Source organism: Heliangelus exortis, chromosome 21, assembly GCF_036169615.1.
Source record: "Heliangelus exortis chromosome 21, bHelExo1.hap1, whole genome shotgun sequence".
Lineage (NCBI taxonomy): Eukaryota > Metazoa > Chordata > Aves > Apodiformes > Trochilidae > Heliangelus > Heliangelus exortis.
In genome coordinates this window covers 4,125,495-4,148,467 of record NC_092442.1, presented here as the reverse complement: position 1 = coordinate 4,148,467, position 22,973 = coordinate 4,125,495, and the positions used below count along the sequence as shown (strand labels likewise).

Genomic DNA, 22,973 nt, shown 5'->3' with positions numbered 1-22,973 from the left:
TGGGTTGTCAGTTGTTACAGCCTGTACTTGTCTGGGTGCTGCCCGAAGATGGGGTGTCCCAGAGATGTGCTCAGGGCAGCCATCACTTAGTGTGAAGCTACAGAGGGCTGAGCTGCTTTGTGCACCATACAGGCAGGGCCAGGAATGGCCACCTGCAACTTGCTGATCACTGACTCTATGATTATCTAGAATGGGTCTCCTGAATGAATTAGTCTTTGAGTTGGAATATATATATAAACATGCACACACATATACAAACTCTCATACCTTTAGGAGGAGCAGGTCCTCTCTTAATTTGAAAAATGCCCAGGAGTAAAAGCTCTACAACATCCTTTGGCAAATTGTAACAATGGGTAATTAGCATCCTCATTAAAAGTGCACACCATGGTGTTCAATCTGCCAGTGTGTGGATAATGCAGCATTTGCTGGCTCGGCTGTGAAGTGTGTCTGCTATTCAGTTTGTTATTTGGATTTTACAAAAAAAGGAATTGTGGTTTTTTGTCTAAGGGTGCTTGATCTGGTCTTGAGGAAGACATCCTCTGGCACAGCTGTTTCTCTTTGCCTTTCTCAGAGTCTCAGAGATGTTAAGTGAGTCAGGCCTGATCAGCTACCAGCCTCTCCCTTTGATGCCAAGCAAATTATTTCCTTAATTCTGGAATAGTCAAACATTTCCAATCCATCTTTGAACTCTATTGTCACCATTTTTAATGACAAATAGACACAAAGTCCTACAAGGAAGGGAGCAAGCCCTAATAGGGTAGTATAATCTCTCTGCTTAATTGGTCTTTATAACATGTACAGTGTAGTCATCACCTTCCCATCCACAGCGCTGCTTGGGAATCTTAGGATTAGTTTCTTCCTGACTCAGGCTCACTGCTTTCCCCATCCATCCCCAGTTGAGGTGCAGGAGATGCAGGAGGGAACAACAAGTCCTTGTAGCCCTTCCCTGGTCATGTTCAAATAGACTGAAATGGTGAGCAAATAGACTGAAATGTGGACAGCAATTCCAACCATGACTGTAGAACTGCTATTGCTGGAGCCATCCTTGCACTGGTGTTACTGCCTGTACAGAGCAAGCTCTATGGCAACTTGCTGCTGAATGTGTGGCTAATGAAGAGTTAAGGTAGCTTGTTAAAAGAGTAACTGTTTTGTTTGTATAAATATATGTATTTATTTTAATCAGCTCCTGCTAGACATTCAATCTGCTCAACTCTGCCATTGATTTTTCTTGTGCTGTGTTAAGCATTAGGAGCAGTGCCATTGCCCCTCGCTGGGATTACAATCAGTGGCCATAATGGCCCAGAGACCAACATGGGCCTGATGCTAATTTTGTGTTTGGCAGACCAGCACAGCCACAAACATCCCAAGAAATTAATTTAGCCTTTTATCCAGCAACTCCCAATCTGTACAGTAGTGATTAACAGAACTGCCTTCCCTCAGAGGACTTTTTTGCAAGGATAAATGTGTCAGAGTTGGAGGTGTAAGGACACAAAAACCAAGATAAATACACCCTGAGAGACTCAGAGAAGTGCTGCATGGGAATGTTTGGCATCAAGTAACCTTGAGTATGTCCTCATCAGAGATGCAAAAAAACTGTATGAAGCAGAGGCCTTGACACTCTGGATGCTTCTCAGTGGTTACAACACTTGGCCTTTGCTACAATATTGGTATCTGCATACCTGCAGTGTAATCTGATCAGTAGGAGGAAAATAATTGGCTGTGATTTACATATCTCTTGGTTCTGTTAGGATGTAAAAAAAACAAGTTCAGAAACCAGAGCTGTCACCTCTTTGACAGAAGCAGCCCAGGTTCCTCTCCTACAGCCACAGCTCAGTCAGAGTAAAGCTTCCCTCCCAGGAGCTGTGAGCCCTGGGCCTGGACTGACATGGAGCTCCTGGAGGAACAGGGCAGGAAGAGGCTGCCATAGCCAGACAGTGCCTTGCTCTGCAAATGCAAAACAAGATGCTCAAAGCTGACAGTGTCTGAACTGGCTGCCCTGGGAATGAAATGCCTCATCACAAAGGTGGGATATTCCCCTCTACCTAGTGAGCATGGCTGGGAATCTGCAGTAGTGACTGAGGGTGCTGTCCTAGACACAAATCTATCCAGTATCTGCAGAGGAGTCAGTCCCATCATGGGCAAGGAAATGGTCAGACTTGGCAGTAATTACTGAACACCCTTGTAGCAACTCCACCCTGAGGAACATGACCAGAAGCAGGGTCTTTATGCACAAGGGTTTTTTTGAGGGACCTGCAAACATATAGTGAGAGAAAGTTGAGCTGGCAGGAAAGCAAAACAGATGCCCTAATTCCAGGATGCATTTTGCTTGAACTTGCTCTGAACTGGGTAAATACAGGACACCTGACGTCAGACTCATTTACAGTATGTTTATTTCTCAGTGCATTACATGAAAGGTCTTTGGTATTTGTGGGTTCTTGAATACTGTTCCCACTCCGCTCTGTAAGAAAATGCTGAATACAAAACATTCCATATACAGTAACAAAACCCATAGCAAATAAAGAGAAATAGATATTTTGAACAATAACATAGCAATATGAAAACAGATAAGTAACCATGCAAGAGGTGGAACAAACAGGTTGTGTTTACAACAAACATTAGAGCCTGCCATAAATGAGTTCATCATGTCAGATGAGATTTATTCTTGCTCTAAGTTAAGAAATTACACATGATTGCAAGATACTGCCTATGGCTGCCCTATAAAAAGACCAAATGGTTGTAAAGCTTATTACAATGAGAGAAGCTGGGACCATTTGCACACAGACGAAACACACCGATATAAATAAAAAAAATTACTGTGTAAAATAACTAGTGAAAAAGTTAACATTTCCTTCTATGGATGGGAATGTGCTTTATGGACAATTATAGCACCTTTGAATTCCTTGATTTCAATGCAGTCACAGAAACTGAGTAGTTTAATCCCCTATACCACCAAACACCAGAATGGAATGTGATCTCAAATGAGACAGAGGCTGTAAACATGGAGAATGGATTTACATTTTACTAAGCAGTTACTCCAGAAGCTGATTGTCCTTTAGAAGCCTCTGTCACAGTGGTCAGATTCCTACATTAAGATTATTCATTGCAGAGACTGGGATTGAACCCCAATCCCAGAGCCAAACTCCCAGAAAGCCACTTGTGAGCCATGTGCTCTGCTCCAGGGAAAGCAGCACCAGCCCGTGCTAGGTGGAGATCTAGATCTGTTTGTTGGTTTTTTTCTTAATGATCTCTTCCTGTGAAATCCTATGGCAAAATTAAAATTACTGTGGTGTTTGGTGGGAGCAGGTGAGTGTTCTTCTCTCTAGTTTATTCCTATTTCCCTGGATTGCTATCAATTCTTTACAGTAAGTGCAAATGAGATACTCTGGAGAGAAGCATTCTCCACCTCCCAGGAGTACCAGGTTGCTGGTGAACATCAGGGTGCACAAATTGCAAAGATTCTTGGTTGTGCAATGTATTGCTGCTGCTTCTGGCTAGCTCAAGGAAAGGAAAATGTGCTACTACTACCAGAACTGATCCAAGTCAGAAACACATTGGACCTCAAAAAAAAAAAAAAAATCCATTAAGAATTTCAAAGACGTCTTAGGGAAAAAAAAAAAAAAAAAAGGAAAAGATCACACTATGGTATTGCACAGTATGCATATAAAGCACTAAACATAAACATGTCAATTAAAATATATTTCTAAATGAGCACGCATTCAAAATAAATCCACTCTCTAGGTTACACAGACATGGCAGGATGCATTATATGCCCTGGCTAAAATGAATCTTAGTATCCTGCCTAAGATGGAAAATGTGGTTGGAGTGGTTTGCTTAGTTATGAATGTCATTACTGTCACCATGTGAGGCTGTGTTCACCTTTAAAAGATAATTAAACTGGGACTGCACAACAGTGTGGTCCAACCCTTGTGTAAGTAGAGAGGAACAAAACCCCTGCTGAGAGAGAAAGTCCATTTGGTATAAACCTACTGTCACCCAAATTAAAGATAGAGTACTGCATGAGACAGAGGGGTAGCTAAATAAAACAAGAACTGGGGGGAGGAAAAAAATCACATAGCTCATACAGAAAGCTGGAAAAGTCAGTAATTAAAACTGTTGCAACCCAAACCTAACCGGTCTTTTGACAACCAACCAGGCACGATTCATTACAAACAACTTCCATTGAATTTGATCTTGCCAGTAATTTCTTCTGAACAATTTAAAATTCCAAATCCTAGTATGTGAATATCCTAGTGTATGAATTACTTGGAGGGAGCACTCATCAGGCTAATGCAATAGTTTTGGATTCAGGAAGACAAACTTGGCAGAAGAAAAATTTCTCTGTTAATTCAGTGTGAAGGCTCCAAAATGTCAGGGAAGTGAAAATGGCCTCATTGTACTCCCTCTTCCTCAAATTCAACCCCGTAGCCACAGGACCAATGAAAATGAATTTTGCCAATTCCCTTTTTGAAGCTCACTTTGGTTTAATTTAGTTGCTGAAACTGCCATAAGGACACTTTCTGAATGTGGCAAGAAACTAGAGCTAGCACCAGCCTGCCCACTGTACCCATTTAGACTGAACTGGGATTTCCCTTCAGTCTGGGGGGCCTGATGTTCCATCACTTACTGGTAGGCATAAGGGGCTGTCTCCTGGAAGCCAAAGCTTTGTCTGGTAATCTCCACGGGATCAAGACCAAGCTTATCAAGCCCTTATGTATTTGCTCACTTTTGTTCTGGGCTGAATTTGAAAACTATCAGAACAGGGGGGTGTGGAAATTAAAAAAGAAATAAAAACAGTACCAACAGTTCTGTTGGTTAGTCTCACCCTTTCTAACAAAATATCACTGTCTACATGAATGACACCAGCTTGTCCAGTTTGGTTTGTGCAGCACATGTAGTGATTCATTTGCCACTGAAGGGCAGGTTCACCTTCTTAGCCCTGGAAGCTGGGACTTCCCCGAAGTAACAAGTTATTGTAAAAAGTAAAATGACTTTGTATTTAACTCCCAGTGCAAGAGAAGCTCTGACAAGGCACTAATTCCTTAGGTGGTGGTTCACTAAACACACTGTCTCCAGAGAAAAACAGTAAGGATTTACTCAAGAGAAAAACAAAACACTGTGAAAATATTTTTCCTTATTGATGTAGGATTAAGCAACTATTGCAAAATATCCTTGCCTGTGAATAGTTATTGCTACTACTTAAATGCATTACCTCTGGATGTATGCACAATGAACACGATATGAGAAAATTCTTGCACAATTTCCTATCTCATACAAACTGATCTATATTTTCACAGAAACAGTCTAGGTACACTGAAGATAGTCAGTGTTGCCATGAACATTTGCATCAAAAGTCCTTGCTTAGCCAACCATGAATAGAAATAATCCCACTCACATGCAATTAGCAATGTGAAAAGCCAAGATTTCAATGCTAAAGTCCAATGAGTAACCTGATTTTTCAGAATAACAGTTTTAAATGTTGTCTGAATTTTCCAGTTTGTTCTTTGCTTAAAAGAAATGCTTGCAGGTTGTGCTTTAATGGCCTGTGGATGTGGTACCTTCACCTGGAAGTCAGCATGATACCACCACATGAAATAAAAGCAGAGAGCACCAGCTATAGCAATGGACAATGTTAAGGCTTGGCTTTGCATCTAGATGGGATTGATTGTCTCAGCCAGTTAAGCAGTGCTTTAACTGAGTAACTTTCAAGGGCAGTGAGGAAACAAGGGGAGATTAAACTCTTGAGACACAGTCAGGAGGTGTCGTTTGTGTAGACAGCTTCTGATGGTACCTGCCACTTGGTATTCCAAAGGCAAAACAACAAAATCAAGAAAAATGTTCATACGACCCTCTCTAACCTATGGATGAGATGTTCCCTGCAATAAGGGTGTAGCATTGGCTGGGTAAAGAGACCCAGTTGCCAACACTGCAGCCTCCTACTCACTTCATTTGCACTCTGCAATTAAGCACTGGGATACTGTATCTTTAAGTGGTGAACAGACAGGGAGAACACACACAGATGCTCCTACTTCATCCGATTGCTTCTCCTTTTGGCTTCACTGTCATCCAGCAGTGAAGAGAGGATCTGGTAGGGCTGTGGCTGCTGTGGTCCTCCACGCTTGATCTTGATGCTGGTTCTCAGAGGGGAGCCCGGGATCACATCTTGTCCAGAGCCTGGCTCAATGGAAGATAAAGAGTCTGTAAGGAGAGAAAGTCACGGGAAAGCACTATTTAACAGGGGAGGCTAAGGAAGGGGTAAATGGGCCCTTCTGAAGGATACTTCAGGGAGAAGTGTCATCCCTCCTGTTGTCTTTCCATCCAGCAAGCAAGCGAGGAGCTACCCGTTTGCTGCTATCCTCCTACTCCTACATGAGATCTTTTCTCTCTGCTCTAAGCTCTCTGGGGTAAGTACAGGCCCAGTAGGTTCTGTACTCATTTGTAATTAATTTCTTGTACTGATTGTAGTTGTGCTTAGGCTGCAGGTGCTGCTTGGGAGTGCCCACAGGCTCCTGGGATTGAAGGCTGGGGCCAAGCAATCATTGGGAAGTGATGCTCCTGGGGTTTAAGTACCATTTTCCTCCCTATAAAGAAGGACACTTTGAGGCACTGAAAAGACTGAATGAAAGGACTGATCCATCCTAGGCTACAGCCCAATTAGCAGTACAGCTGAGAATGAATATTTCTCCCAGCACACCTTGGTTTGATCCCACAAGGCAGCCTGTGACTGCTGAAGGTTTTGTGCTGCTTCACTGGAAGCAACCACTGCCAAACAATCTGGGCTTTTGGGTGTCCTTTTTGTGGGCTGCTTTCTGCACTTTGCTAGGCCAGATCATCTCAGACTGCCTTCCCATTGCAGAGGTTTGTTTGCTGGTATGTTTTGGCTTGTTGCTTGGGTGGCTGTGGTTTTGGAAACCACACTGATTGTGATGTTTCTCTGGAAAATGAGAGCATGCCATTGGCATTTCTGCGTGGGTCTTTCAAGCTGGGCTGAGTTGGGCTGCCCAGGGACCTGTGGTAAAATCCTTAACACCTATGGTGGGAACATGACCAGATAGTTGGTGCTGGGTGAGTTAAACCTGTGCAATGCCTTTCAGTGCAGGGTGGTCTGGGCTCAAGGAAATTCTGTTTTGTTATTTTAGGTCTTTTACTGTTGTTTGGGGTTTTTAAAAGCCATATAGACATACAGGGATAAACATAATTGAACAAGACAAAAATGCTTTACTTTCCAAGTTCTCTTTCTAAACAACAGTGTTTTTGTGGGGCCTAAAATGTGTTTTAAGGTAAAGACTGGAATTAACTCAGCACTGAAGAAAGCACAGAATAAAAAATACAGTAATCTAGGGTAGGATTAAATAGTATTAAAAAAGAAACATTTTATATACAGGCATGCAACACAGGTGTTTAAACATGACCTCAACTACAATGTATAATTAAAATCCATCCAGTTGTGCTGATGCAGTTACACTGGTATAGAGGCATACCTGGATAAACATATCTCATCTCCATCCCAAGCAGTAACACAAAAGACATTTTTATCAGTAAAAATGCTTTGCTAAAAAGGTTGTTTCAAGCCAGCAGCACTGCATGCCTTGCTGCTGTATTGCCAAGCAGACAATGGACAGAACAGATAAATGAGGCAGTTCTGCAGGGGCAGCCCCAGGGTCCATACAAGCTGCCTGCAGAGCTGACATTACACTTTGTATTAGTATAAGGGAAATGACAACTGAAGGGCAGGCCCTGCATCCTGTAGACACTCTGCTGTGCCTATGGACTGGGTTGCCCTTCCCCTCTTTCCCAGAGAACATTAGGGCTGGGCATGAGTTACTGCCTGAGTAATCTAGGGGGCACCTTCCTGGTACCACCACCAAAGCAAAGCAGGCAAACATCTCCTGCTCGTGGCTATAAAATCCAATGAAAATAGGAAGCAAACTAGAATTAATGTGGAGGTAAGGTCAGGGTGACTGTGGTTAAATCATGGTTTTGTGATTCATGATTTCCCAAAGCTTAAGCTGTTGCTGCTTTTTGCTTGGAAACAGTGCTTTGGGCCTCCAGAAGCCACAGGGGTGTTGAACATTAAGAGCAGTGCAGCCCCCAAAGCCAGGTCAAGCCCTGTAACAGAGAACCTTGCACTGACAGTGCTCTGGCTTGCAGGGCTCAGTGGCATTTTCATTTTAGCCCTCTGCTGGCTTCAGAAGGGGCTTGTGGGATCTTGGTGCACTTTTAAAGTCACTTGCTTAGGAACTGGTGGACATTTTAACCATTTAGCATTTTCATTGGCTGAATCAATATCCAAAGGCCACTTCATAAGCACAGTGGATGTCTATCTGAAGGAAAGTGCTTTACAAGTGAGGCCAGGAATGAAATGCCACGTGCCAAGGACAAAATAGAAAGAAAAGTGCTATGGGACTTGGTTAAAAAAATGCTTGTTTTAGTGCTGAGGAACGGGCTTGCTTCTCCCAGGCTGGACTGGTGGACCTGAACAACATTTTGCCTCTACTCTGTTTCTGAAAGGGGAGACATTGGCACAGCAACATTTGGCAGCTGTCAGAGAATTGATCCTCAAGTATCCCAAAAGGAGGGGGGTCTGATCTGTGACTGCACAAGCCTATACTCTGGTTAAGGGAATAAAACACTCATTAAAGGATGATGCCACACACTGTACTAGTGATGGCTGATAGCCTCAACAGACAACATAAAGTCTATCTCAACAAAGAACATGTGAGACTTTCTTTAAATCTGGCTGTGAAAGCAGGTTTTATGTAAGTTGTAATCACAAGACATTCAGGGATCACTGGTTTCAGGGTAATGTGTAGCAGTGGTTGGGCTTTCTCTGTGCAGTACAGTGCTACAGAAGGGAAGGGCCTCAGTGGTGTTAAAGTCACTTGGAAGACACGATTAACAGGATTAAATTATCTGGCCTAAAGACTTGAACAAAGCAGCTCCCTGGGAAGCTGGTAGATGATCTGTGCCACATGGCTTGAGCTGCTGCTCGTGACTTGGCTTTCTGAATTGCAATCAAAATTATTGCCAGGGTCATTTCACCTGCTACTGTAAAGCCAGAGAAACCATGGTGGAATCTTTAGTGCCAAAACAGTTCTAAGCATTCTTTACATCATGTTGAATACTTCATTTTGAAAACCTGACTTAAACAGATACTAAACTGAGGGTTTGGGTCACTGTTCAATCATCAAGGAGCAGCCAGAACAGAGCTCCTAACTGTCCAGAAAAAAAAATCTTAACAACGCTTACCATGAATTCCTATCATGTGCTCAAGAATTAATACCCTCTCTGCTAAAATCTTCAGAGCTTCTCGAAGTTGTTGGACACCTTCCCCCTGTGAGAAGGAAAAGAAAACTATCATTGGTATAATGTTGCAGGATAGGCTTCTTGTTCATCATGTGGCCTCCACAACACCAAACTATGCAGTGTGACTGCTGAGAAAAGATGTAAAAGGGGAGAAAAGGTGTAAGGGTTAAGTAGGAATGCAGGAGAAATCCCTCTTGAAAAAAAGCTCCTCAGTTATGCCTCGTGTTTGCAGAGCCTCTGACCCAAAGCCAAGCCTTTCAGTTTGGTTCCTGCTTGTGCAGTGGGCCAAACCCAGGGTGCAAATTCCTGTCAAACCTTAAGCAACTATGCTGAGCTACCCGGAGAACAGGTTTTGCTCTCATCTGACATTTACTCTGAACATCAGTGACTTACCTGGGCTTTCTCTTTGTTGTCCACCAGGAGACTGGGACATGTGGTTAGCACCATCTTGTTGCTCCCTTAGGAACACTGTTTCCTTAGGAACAGTGGCCTGCAACCCATCTTCTCACAGAGCTCTTAGCTGGGCCAAATGCAGCCTGAAACCTGTCCTCACACTTTCATGTACATTCAAGCTGTAGCTTGTTGCCCCCATTGCCTCAGATATGGGCTTGAAGGGACAGTCAGATGTTGAGAAGTACTTTATGGCAGGAGAACAGAGATGTAAGAATGTCAATTCTCTGCACATGCAGTTTGATCTCTTCTGGGAGTTTGTCCCCAAGCTTGTGGAAGGGACAATGAAGAGTATTTCCTTACTTCGTAGCAGTTCTGTTGGCAGAACAACCACTGGGGACTGAGAAGGTGCTCAGAGAGCAGGGTGACAAGGACAGCTGACAACGTGGCAAAGGAAAGCTCAATGACAAGGGCTTTGAATAGGCATTAAGAACAAACTCGAGGTTCAAATAATCTCTTGCTCTGCACTTTTAGCTGTGGACAGGTTCCTTGCCCTCCGCAGAGCAGCCTGCCAAAGGGAGTATGGTTGAAGATAGTAAAGAGACAAAAAGGAGTGTAGAACAGTAAAAACACATGCTTACATCAGCACCTTTGTCACCTTCCTCACCCTTCTTGCCTGGTTCACCCTAAAACAGACAAGAAACAGAAATATGTTTTCATGTGACCAAGAATGCTGTTCAGGATCACTTCCATCCCTTCCCTCTAAGGGAACAATTTAAAGGCAGAAGCTTTTTGCCAGCAGAAAACAAACTGATCCTCTGACACTTCACACCAAGGGTCTTAAGTGCTCGCTCAAGCTCTGTCCTGGCTCCCAAAAGCTTCCCAAGAGGTCATCACCATTTCTAAGACTGATGAACTTGGCCAGGAGTGGCCAAGGAGGGGCTGTCTGCAACAAGACTATGCATCTCATGACCATCTCAATGAGCAATGCTTTTAGCTCACACTGAGATAAAAATACTGTTCCCCTCCCTCAAACATGCACGTGTTCCTCTTTGAACATAAAATCCTCCATTCTGCTTTTATTCATTAGTCACATCACTTTCTGCCTCTGAAGATGCTCTGAAGATGGTTTTCTTGAACAAAGATCCCTATGTGCTGTGAACACAGGTCTGATGTTCCCTCTAACCAGGAATTTCATGCATTTCTAGAGGACTAGATGACAAGGACAAGCTAGACATACAACAGGGGAAAAGGCTAACAGACTGATGAATAAACTAGAGTGGAAATGCCAGGGCTCCACAAACTTGCTGGAGATTGCTGAGATAGTTGCAAAGGAGGGATGGGTATCGGAGGAAGGACTGAAGGAAAGGTTGTGTAAATGGTACAAAATGGTGAGGTGGAATTAAGGAAGAGAGAAAAGAAACCTCCCAGAGGACCTAGAACCTCTCTGGATGCTCCCAGCCGAAAAAAAACCACCCCAAAACCCCCAAAAACAACCCAGCTTACTCTACTAGCTTACTTTCAGCCAATCTTCATCTCCACTGTTTGGTTTGCACCCTACCCATGTGTACCAGTGCCAGCATCTCCCATGTGCTTCTGTTGTGGTATTGACAAAAAGTCATTTGCAGATATCTCAATCTCATTAAAAGGTTCCCAGCTCAGCTTGGAAGACCAAGGTGCAAGTTGAGAGCAGCTGATAGACTTTGTGTTCTTTCATACTGCCCACCTTGGGGCTCCAGTACTGCAGGAAGCTCCTAGGGCAGGGAGAGGGCTTCTGCCTGCCAAGGCTTGGCTAGAGAGGTTCTGCAAGCAAAGCAAAGTCCTGAGCACAGCATTTCTGCACTGTGCAGGGACACTGTCTCATTTGCAGAGGAATATGTTATGGTGAGGTTACCCATTGAACAAACATCTGCTCTGGAGATAGTTGACCTAAGCATTGGATCTGAGAGAGCTGGCTGAACCAGCTGCAGCCCAGCTAGGTGGTTTTTATGGCACCAGGCAGGCACCAAACCCATCTGAGTTCATCACTTACAGGAAATCCCTTAATGCCCCTCTCTCCAGTCAGACCTGCTTGCCCCTGTTGAAAATAAAGTAAGTGTCATTAGGAGATATTTTTCCATTTGACAAGAACATAGTGTAATTTTTACTAGTGGAATTAAGCAGGCTTAATGAAAAACCTTATACTTGGGATAATACAAAAAAAAATTCCTTTCTTTTGACATGAGCACTTGGAGACAGAAAAAGGGGGGGGGTTCATGGTTCTCTGTCAGGTACCAGCTCCAAATCCCATCACGCTCTGCAGAGCTTTGGTTTGATAGAGAGCTGCTCAACTCAGTTCCCTCTCAGTAACACGATTAGTAAGTTTTTAAACTTTACAGCAGTCAGTTATATTATAGCAGGAAGGAATTTGGCTGGAGATAGACTTCTTACAAAGATACCACGTTCTTCCCTCTAGTAAAACTGATGGCCCAGACAGCAAACAGAGCCCAGGACTCCCACAGAGCACTGATTTAATCTTCCTCCTGCTCCACACACACATCCCTGTGCTAACCCCAACAGCTACTGATCAAAATACACCTACAGTATTTTGTCTGGTTGGTTTCTTTTTCTTGCTGTGCTAATTTTCACATTGTTCTCATGAAGAGGAACAGTTAGAAGTGGTATGTGTTGGTCTGGGGAGGAATGAAATGCCATCACACTGAGGATCTGAGCATCTCTTTTCCCATTTTCCTCTGCAGCACTGGTTTCCCACACTGGAGCAGGGCAGAATTCCTGACCATGAGAACAGTTATAGATTATTTCATGAGAAAGCAGGAGCTGGGATAGAAGCAGCCAAATTTAAAAGCATCTTTAGAAATCCATTGATGAAACAACCACATATTTAACCTGGCTCTTCTCTAGACATGCACAGAAACAAACCCATCCTTTTTCCCTAAAAAAACTGCCTAGCTGACAGCAGCTTTTGTAGTATCTCCCGAGAGAGAGAGAGCTGCTTGGTTACTGTGTCCATCAAACTGCTCTGTGTAAAAAAACAATGAGCTTTGGGCATCTAAAAAACTACAAGAGCCCATGGAGAGCTGGGTAGTGCTTGGTGAGCAGCCAGCCAGCACGAGACCTAGGCCTGGAGCAACATGGAGAGCACTGGGAGGAAGGCCCAGTTTGTCAGGTGCTCTGAGCATCTTCAAAGGGAAATACTTGCATCCTGCACTGGAGGGAGGAAAGCCTGTGAAAAAGCACAGGCAAGAGGAAAATCACAGAGAGGAGGTGTAGCAGTGCAGTCAAAACACACAAACAGGGCTGTTCTCTGTGTCCAGGAGGAACAGAAAGGATGTTAGCAGCTTAAAAGGGATCAAAGGATATTTAGGCTGGATGTTAGAAGTATCTTTTCTCCCAGGCCCTTGCTAGCTGTACCTCTGCAGGCTGCCTGGAGATGATGTGCTCATCCCTCCCTGGCACTGGGGAAGAATCAGATGAAGAGAGGCTGATGTGCCATCCAGAGGATGTGCTCAGACTGCTTCAGGTCTCTTTTACATCTGTTCTTTCTGAGATTAAGCAGGAAGAATGTATAATAACATTTTCTCAAATCTCACTAGATAATGTAAACCCTCCTCTGCTTCTGCACAGCTGCACAGCTCCTGCAGTCTGTGTAAAGCTCACCCTAATTTGTATCCACCAAACCCAAAATTGCAGCCTGTAGCTGTCAAAACCAGCATTCAAATCCACACTCACAAAAGACAAAAAGCACACAGAACAACCTACACAAATTCTGCCAGAAAAAGCAATTGGCTTCTTTTTCCATCCTAACAGAAAGAAGACTGGAAATACAATTTATTTTTTCTATTTAGTAGGATATTTTCCTAGTTGGAAGTCTCATTTGTCACAAACATAGAAGGAGAGTTACAATTTTGAATGTCTAACCAGGAGGGAACACAACCAAGTCTGAAGGGTTTGTCTGTACTGAATGAACACAATGCAACAAAGCTTCCAAGTAAAGATAGTTTTAGCAATACAGTCAACCACAAACTAACCCAAAATGTTAAACAAATCATTGAGGGTTCTTATCAGTGTCCTGGATAGCAGCTTGACACTTTGCCTTATACCACAGTTTTTGGTTTTATAACTGAAAATTAACATGTAATAAAGTGTAATCAGGTACCCTGTGCTGAAATCTCATCAGTTAGGGTTTTGCTCTCTATCAGGACCTTAAATTCTAGCCCCAGAAACACAAGGGTGTGGCAATGCAGCCATCACTGCAGACATCCAGCATTTTAGAGGTACCAAGCAATGCTCTTCTCCTCTTTCTTTTCTTTGACTCTGCTCCACACTAGGAGCTCCATCCAGAGTTATCTGGGCCCAGTTCTACATTTTGCAGATCTAATTGCTCAATGATTCTCTACACACAAATTCTCAAATGATTTTGCATTCCCAGTGTCTCTCAGAGGAGATCTGAAAGGCCTTTTGGAAAGTCAGAGGAACAAAAGGAGCTGAAGGCCCAAATGTCACTTTGAAATGCTTCAAACTGCTTGAATGCTGGACTGGCAATCTGGCACATTTATATTCTTGTTAGATTTTTCTGGTAATCCCTACATTTCACCAAATAACATTCAAAAAGCCCTTCTATTTACACTCAGCTATTAGCACTTGACAACCATAAAGGGCTAAAGTATAGCACATACACATATTAAGAACATAATTCCAATAATTCTAAAAGTACTAAAGAACATCATTTGACATTTGGCTTCAGTTCAGGAAAAGTCTGACAAGCTTTTACTGCCTTATTTCCACAAAAGAAAGAGTTCAGTTACTCCATCCAAAATCCTCAACACTAAAGAGCTTTGGTTGGCAGAAGAAAGTTGGGCTCCACAACCCTTTCTATACCATGGATTTGGTACCTGAAACTCCCTGGGGAACACCAGACTTTGCAAGCAATCCAACCCTTTATCTGTACAGCCAACCTTGCAGAAGACCTAGAAACTCTGCATTTAACATCACTGATGAGTGCAGTCCCACAGAATGTGGAAGGGCTGTGGTGTCTGTAATTCCTGGGGCAGCAGCCCAGGGTTGGTGGGAGCCTCTGTGTGTCTGTAAAACCTTACCCTCTCTCCTCTGTCTCCTTTGGAGCCTTTTGGTCCGGGTTGTCCTGGAGAGCCTGGTAAGCCCTAGAAGAGATGCAGAATGAGAAGGGATTAATTTCTACTGTGCACCCTTTGTGTAGGTGTAGTGAATCCTCAGATCCTGAAAACCTCATACACCCACTAAGCAATTGGGATGGATTCTCTTTACCCTCAAGCAAGAACAGTGGAGCTCTGTTTGCAGCTAGCCTGTGACCTATAGTTTCTGCATATTCCTCTATTTTGGTTTTTTTGCACTGCAAGCTACTGATGTAACATTTTAAGGGGTCAGTGTGACAGGATAGGTCTTGCTCTCAGTTACCAAGAAGAAAGTAATAGACAGCATGGTTAGCTTAAAAATCCCCACTACTTTCCTTCTTCATAATTGCCTCAGTGGGTGGCATAAGTAAGCATACATACCTGAAAATTAATTGGATTATGCAGTGGAAATTATTTTGAAGCTATTCATTCACCCTAATAAACAATTTTCAAATTAAGCCCAAACTCTACTAATAATTTTGCTCCCTGGGTTGAGTAAATCTATAAAGCAGTCACCAACGGATAAGAAGGGCAGAGAGTCTCCAGATTGCTACTAATTGAACTGCTTTGCAGAAATTGATCCAAATTCTTAACTTATCCACCCAGCAAAGCCACAGCTGTAAACCAGACAGGGAGAGAACAACATTGTTTATATTCAGCATGTCAGCTCCCCACGACCATATGCAAGGTACTATTTTCCATCTCAAGAGACCACTGCTCCACTCCAGGCTGCTGGTGATTTCAATCCATCTGCTTATCAAGAGCCCTCAGAACCCCCTGTCTCTCACTGCCCAGAGAAATGGGCTCCTGAGAAACAGCTGCAAGGAGCCTCAACATCTGGTTTAGTGGCCCAACAAGACAGGACAGAATTGTTTCCAGGGTCCAAAGGAGGGGAGCAGTAGTGCTCACCATTAACATCTTGCTCCTTGCCTGCAGTGAGAGAGTCAGAACCTCAGGTCTGATTCAGGAGGTGAGCTTAGGGCTACCAAAAAAGGCAGGGCACCAGCCAGCCTTGGCCCCATGTCAAACATGCAGCATGAACAAAGCTTAATGTCTGTAAGCATCCTTTGCCCTTGACAGCTCTCAACAGTGATTTTCAGTGTGTTATTACACAGGGATGCTCAAGAACACTGAATCTCACAAATCTATTGTAAAAAAAAAAAATAAATAAAAATTTATAGTGCTGCATGTTAAAAAGCCAGACTCTACTACAGAACCTATTTATGAATTGTGAATTACCTTATGTTTAATCATGTTAAACTGCATCTGTCATTTTGCTGCCAAATTTCCCACTGTGTTCACATCTATCTGGAGTTTCTCATTGTTCTCCAGAGCATTCACTAATTGAAATGATTCTGTTACACTGGCAAAATTTCACTAACCTGCTGCCCATTGCTTCTTCAAACTGATGAATAAATACATAGCAAAATCTCCTTTCTCTAATATCTAGCAATTCCAAACCTCTTCTTACCAGGTTCTAAGTTACATCCCTCAGCTGAGTTAACCTTTGTCTCTCTCTGTGCTCTTAGCTTTTACCTCTTTAGTTGTGTTAGATTCTTCTGAAATATTTGATGTGACTGGTTTACCTCCACCTTATGTAATCTCTTCCCAAAACTGGAATCCCTTTGTGCCAGCCAGCCACAATTTCGAGTAGTTTGGCAGTTCACTATTCATCATGACTTCATTTCTTCCCATTTAACCACCTTTTTCCATCCATGTGAGTACTTTACTCTTCTCCTATCATAAATTATTTGAGTGAGTTTATCATACTCAAATATTTTGAGTTTATCTCCCACTTTTTCGTATCAATAAATAATCAAATTCATGGGAATATGTGATCATTTTTTTTCTTCAATAGAAAGTGCTTAACAAATTCACTTTGGTGAACTGGTGAATTCCCATTGATGCATTTTGTGTTTTTTTTCTCTGTTCCACAGGAAACACAGTATTCTTCTGTCACTGTGTTAGTAAAGCCCACGTCAAATCCTTTGCATCAGCTCAGGCCAAAATGTTTTGACACAGCAACAGCAAGCTCTGCTGTTATGATGAAGGGAAAATGCAGAAAGCACAACCATTTCAACCTCTCAACACAATTCAGAGTGAAAAGGTATTAAAATCAGGGGATCTCACAGGGAACAAACATCAGATCTAAGGCTGAGGAACTCCTCTCTCTTTGTGCAATGAGGAGATGCTTCATACCTAAACCTCCTCTGCCTCAAAGCATTTAAACACCTTACTTGTGATCCCGGGGCTCCGATGGGTCCTGGTGGCCCTTTGGGTCCTGATGCACCTGGTGGCCCTGGTGGGAAGCATAATTTGGAACAATTTTAAGCAGATTTAGAAAAAGGACCCTAAATTCCAAACACATGCACTTCCTTAGCTCAGTCTCTCAATGGGTCAGAGCCATTCATCAGTCACAGGACTACAGCACGAGAGCTTCATCACACACTGGATATTGGATCCCCCTATCCTGATGCAATACCTGTGCCCTCGGGAAGATGTTAGAGCTCTGGGAGGAAAAAAAGGTGAAAACTGGGCAGGAAGGATGTCAGTAAGAGCCTGCATTTCCATTCTTTAAAACAACAGCTTCTGAGAAAACTTAAGGATCTGAGATCCTTGAAATACCCACGTCAGAGAAACCTCTACATACTGCAGCTGCTGTTTTACAGTCTCACAGGTGGCAAGGGCAGTCCAGGAGCTGCTGCCATCTGCCTCCAGTGCTCTCAGAAAGTTAATGATGAACATGAAGGTGATGGGGTTGGACTTGAGAGGCTGATGGTGGCAAAGCAAAGCTCTCTCCTGTTCTTTGTTCACTCTAGTGGCAATAAACTCTTTTAAAAACTGCACAGCAGAAGAGCCTGATTCCAGGATGAGTCCAGCACTGTCTAAACAGGTCAGCTTGTTTTACACAGTCACTTAGCAGGTTAATTCCTTTTGGAAAAACAATTATATCTCAGCAGTAGCTGTTAAATTATACCTGCAAATGGAAGAGAGGGTATTTGCTCAGTCTGAATTTAGCAATACACCTCTCTGCTTTAGTTGTCACAACCCTTGAGATGAAACAATGTGGACACAACATACAAGTACAGCTGAATCAGCCTCAGTCATGAATGCACCATATAAATGCTAACATCAGAGAATAAAAGGAATTTAAGGATGAATGAAATGTCCTTATAATGAAAGGAAAAGCCTTTTTTTTTGCAGTTAATGTGAGTTCACTCCTAAATCTGCACCATACAGGGAAGTGCTGATGTTTGCAAGAATACTATCATTTAAGCCACCCATCAGCACGGAGAAAAAGAAGACTTGCCACTGAATTTTCATCCCAGATTCTGATTTCAGCTGTACTGGTGACAATCAGAAATAGCTCAGACCATCTCCAAAGTCTGCACAGATATCAGAGCAGCTGGCCAGACCCTGCCTCTAAAGCCACAGGACAGGATCACAGCAAGGGTAAGAATACATTTGCCCTCATAAAGAAATTCACTGGGCAACCCATTCTGAAAGGCAGCCTTTAATTCCCTTCTCAAGAGGTGTCCTGTCAAAGGTAAAACACTCTGCCACTAGAACCAGGTGAGAAACCTGGTTACTTCTTGCCACCCTTCCCACTCCTGGACCCACTGTTCTCTTGCCCCTTCAGTAAGGACCACTTGGTTTCCCTGCAGGCATCCCCCAGACCTCCTCCTCCAGCAGAAAATTCTTTTGCCCTTCTTCCCCATCATTACAACACAACTGAGTTTATTACCTGGAGGCCCCACCGGGCCCGGGGCTCCCCGTGGTCCTGGCAGGCCAGCCATGATGGTGTCTATGATGGTGGAGGCCAGCTGGGGTTCTCCGTCTGTGTTAAAGAGCAGAGCAGTGAGTGCCGAGCTGCCCAGGCCCAGCAGGAACCTCCTCTCCAAAATCCTCTGGCGCCCGTTGCTGGCCAAGGGCAGACAGTGCTTCAGGATGCAAAATTCAGGCTCTAGGTGCAATTGCCCTTTGCTGTCCAAGGGCACAGGCTGCATACCCCAAAATTTCAAAGCTGCTCCTCTGGCCTCTGGTAATGCAAAAGTCCTTTCTAGCAAAAATCTACAGAACCTACAGAATCCTGCCTTTGGCTGCCAAAGCTCTGCAATGCACAGCAAGAACTGAACCAACAACTTTCCTGTTGCACTTAACCAGGATTAACAAGTTGGCTCCTGGTCACTGAGGTAGCAAACCCTATGAACAATCCACGTTTTCCCTAGCTGGAGGCCACCATGCAGAAATAATGTCCATCTCCTCCTGCCCGTGACCTCAGATACATTCCTGTTTCCTCCTTTCACCCATCCTTTAACCCATCACAGCTAAATTCTGGGGAACCCTTTGCAGAAGACTGCAAATGTCTCACTGCTGCAGTGATGCAAATACCAAGTGACACCAGGAAGATCAGAAGGGTGTTTGCTTACTCTGCAGAGCCCAGCCCAAAGGACATGAGGTGAAATCTCCAGAAATGTTAGCAGACACATTATGAAGCTTTTTCAACTTCTGGAGCATTGGCAATGACAGAGAGGGCTTTCAAGCTAGTTATTTGAAAGCAGTTCCTAGGGAAAACTGAAATCTCTTAAACTGCCAAGGATGACAGTACATCCCTGCAATGCCTTCCTGGCAGCAGAACAGCACAAGATCTAACCCAGATGCCTCTGAAAACCAAATTTCGTGCCTAAACCCTAAATGCAAACAGGTATTTCTTTGACTATTGTTGCTAACCCCATCCATCTTCCCTTCTTCACAGCCCTGAAACAAAACAACCGAGACTGTTTTCATGTTCAGAAGGTACCCAAGTGAAGTGTGTAATCCAATTAATTTGAGTTTTATTTGACCATGTCAAAATCCATCACGGCTTGGGAGCAAGATGAAATTGGGAAATGAGCACTGAACAGCAGTGAAGGCATTAACAATTGCTGAGCCTTTTGTTTTTAAAGAACAAGTGGTCAACAAAAATCAAAAGCACATCCACTGAGAGGGGGAGAGGATGGGCTGCAAACAGCCAGGATTTAACTAGTGCTGGAGGTAAGCCAGGGATAAAGATTAGGGTTATAAAACATTCCAGCTAAATGGCACATTGTTAGGATGACAGAGTAACTCCTACAAACCCACCCATTCTGACATTTGATTCAGTTATTTATGAAAGGTGATTCCACAATTGTGACATGGAAGAGAGCTCTGCTCAACAAGCCCTTGAGCTCAGTAGCTCTGGATTTGGCCTCTGCAACACAGGAGCATGGACATACAGGAAATGTTCCTCAGCTGCCTGGCCAGGCAAAACTCACATCAAGGTTTCCTTCCAGGGTGAGCTCTGAATGAAACACAGTCTGAATGAAATGGAATTAAAGTGTGTGAAAGCAAAACCCTCACATTTTTTAAGGGACTCTCTCCATCTTCCCATAAAGCAGCAGGAAGAACTCACACATCCCTATAAAACTCCCTTCTCCTTATAAACAGGGGGACATTCTGGGGCTCTGGCAGCTGGAAGTTGTTATAGCAGCCACAAAATAGCTCCAGCAGGAATCTTCCCTTTTCAGCCTTCTCCTGCACAGAGCCAGGCTCTGCTGGGCTCAGGGGCTGCATTTTCTTTGAAGTGCTTCTGGATACAGCAAAGCAAAAGGCAAACAACTCTGCCTCATTTGAGAAGACCTTGACACACAACTTGCTCCAGGAGCTTTCCAACTCCTGGCCAAACCGAGAGGACAAGCACAACCAGTCTGACCCGGGCAGGTAGGAGAGCCCATGTTCTCTGGAAGAAGGCACAAACATCCTGGGAAGGGAAAATCTGAAACAGGACAAAAATGCCCTGAATGAGGCAGTGTGACTTGCCCAGCCAGAGTGGCAAAAGCATCTCAGAGGCACAGGCCCAGACAGCTTTGAAAGCAGTGGGGATGGTTTTATAAAGCAAACCCAATTCTTTCCATCCTGTCCTTTCTTTTTGCTTCCTCTGCTCTGCTCTCCCATCCTCAGGAGAGGCTACACAGGGCAGCAGGCACTGGCACAGCACTTCCCAATTCTCTGCTCTGGGCCTTTGTTCACCCATGACATGCTGGGCACACAGACAAATCTGCTGTGCCTCAGTTTCTCTTTGCTCTCCCTACAAAATAGGTTAATGTTCTCTCATATAGCTCTGCAAAACAAAATCTTTGAGATGTAAGAAAACGAAGCCTTTAACAGAGTGAAAGTTGTGGGTTTTTTCTCTTACTTTTCTCCAAAAAATGTCTTGCCTTTAGCATGAGAAAGAGGACTGAGCTGACTCCAGACCACAGACCCTATTTCCCTCATTTTTAAGTGGCAGAAGGAGCAAGTGATCCTTGCACAGCAGCCTCAGCAGTGGGGTATGGCAGCTCAGCTTCTAATGTTTCTGACTAAGGGATAAAATCCCCCATTATAGGCTTGATTTGTTGAGACAGGATGGAAATGAAGTAATCCTGTCTTAATTTCTTTCTGCTACCTGATCTGGGGGGAGACAACTGGGACCAATTTCTTTACCACAGCACAGTGAAACTGTGAGAAAATATTTGTCTCCCCATTTTTGGCTTCTGCCTGCTGATAAACATTGCCAACAGGAACTTGTTGTGATTAATAAAGGCACATGCATGGACCATGTTCAGGCAGAACCAAACACTGCACTACTACTAATAATCTGATACAGCTTTCTCTCATCTCATCTCATGTGGGTGCACATGCCCTTTACCAGGAATATGCTTCCCTCTGCTGACAGCAGCTGGAATCTTGTGCTTATAGTTTTCAGATGTGCTCCATTCAAAACAAAACAAAAAACCCTTTAAAATCTGCCCACAAATTGCAAGGCTAAGTCTTACTGATTGTAGAGGATCAGTTTTCCACCAAGCTGGGGTAGGCAAAATCAGCCTACATATAAGCAAAATGGTAAAGTTTTGTAAAAAAAATCACCTTGGTATTGCCATAACTTTATCATGACCACATAACTTGCAGCAAGACTTTTATTAAGAAATAAATGAGGAAAATTGTCATAATATTTTGTGATATTTCTGTAAACCATCACAGGTATGGAGGAGGAGTACAGGACTGCACCAGGGATATCACAGCCACCAACTACTCAGGGTTTCCAAATCCATGTGGGAACCTATTGCTGCCCAGTGGTGAAAGTGTCAATACAGACATTTATCCACTTCCCATTCTGGGACAAAACCTTCTCACACATCAGCTGTGAAGGTCATGAAACCAATGCCTTCATACACTTTTAACTTATCCACTTGCTTTGCAAGAAAGAGTTTAATTTAAAGGGTGGTTGGAAGGAAGGGGCAGCAGCAGCACCCAAACCATCCATAAGGATCCTTTGGAATACAAGGCTGAATGCTGAATGGCACCACTTGGTGTCATCTGTAAGGCAGTGAGGTGACTGTAATGTAAAACTGTCTGGTTACAAGGCTCATGATTTCAGCATTCAATCTACATTTTGTGAAAATCTTAGCTTTGAACCACAATTAATTTCATCCTGCCCATATGCTCTGAACAACTGAATATGAAACTGAGCTGTTGAAATTCTTCCCATATTAAAAATACATCTGTTCACTTCTGGGAAAAGAAGTCTGGAGAGCAAAGTGGGTGGAAGGGAAAGGAGAGCTAGAAAACTGTCAGACACAGGGAGAGTTATTAATCCTTGGCTGTAACCAATAAAACTGAGCTTTGAAGCAGGACCTGAGCAGATGAGCTGGGGAAGATGCACAAGGGAATGGAGATGGGAGACTGACAGGGCCAGGGCTCCAGGACTCCAGAGCCAGGTGCAGACACAGCTGAGCTCTGCTTTATCATTATTAGATGCCAGCTACACAAGACTGGACCAGAAGAATCAAGCCCAAATCTGAGAGCACTCAGATAAAAGTGTGGTGTGCCTTTCCTAGAAAGCCTTTTCTCACCATGTGCAGCACAAATCAAATAAATATATTTTTAAATCACCATAGGCTCAAAGAAACTGACACTGCAGTCACAGGGAAGGAATATATCGGTCTTGATCTGGGCTTTGGAGTCCCTAGTTCTGTGTTTTGTGTGGATGGGCTATAATGCTGATGCTACTGTGACCCCACAGCAGTGGCACCAAGAGGTCTCTCACCAGCACAGTTCCATTGCACCAGCACC

General features: G+C 43.6%; 1 protein-coding gene across 7 annotated transcripts in view; it reads right to left on the bottom strand.

Annotated features, from left to right (window-relative positions):
• Positions 1–2,373: 2,373 nt before the first annotated feature.
• Positions 2,374–22,973, bottom strand: part of COL26A1 (collagen type XXVI alpha 1 chain) — a 155,083-nt gene continuing 134,483 nt past the window's right edge. For 2 of the 7 annotated variants that reach the window (XM_071765004.1, XM_071765005.1), the window contains exons 10-16: positions 18,589–18,681; positions 17,081–17,142; positions 14,790–14,852; positions 11,726–11,770; positions 10,335–10,379; positions 9,247–9,331; positions 2,374–6,195 (exon numbers count right to left, since the gene is read on the bottom strand). In XM_071765004.1, coding sequence (XP_071621105.1) covers positions 6,023–6,195; positions 9,247–9,331; positions 10,335–10,379; positions 11,726–11,770; positions 14,790–14,852; positions 17,081–17,142; positions 18,589–18,681 — 566 coding nt within the window. In that variant the 3' untranslated portion in view covers positions 2,374–6,022. The remainder of the gene's footprint in view (positions 6,196–9,246; positions 9,332–10,334; positions 10,380–11,725; positions 11,771–14,789; positions 14,853–17,080; positions 17,143–18,588; positions 18,682–22,973) is intronic. The other 5 variants (XM_071765007.1, XM_071765008.1, XM_071765009.1 and 2 more) reach the window with 4 other exon arrangements.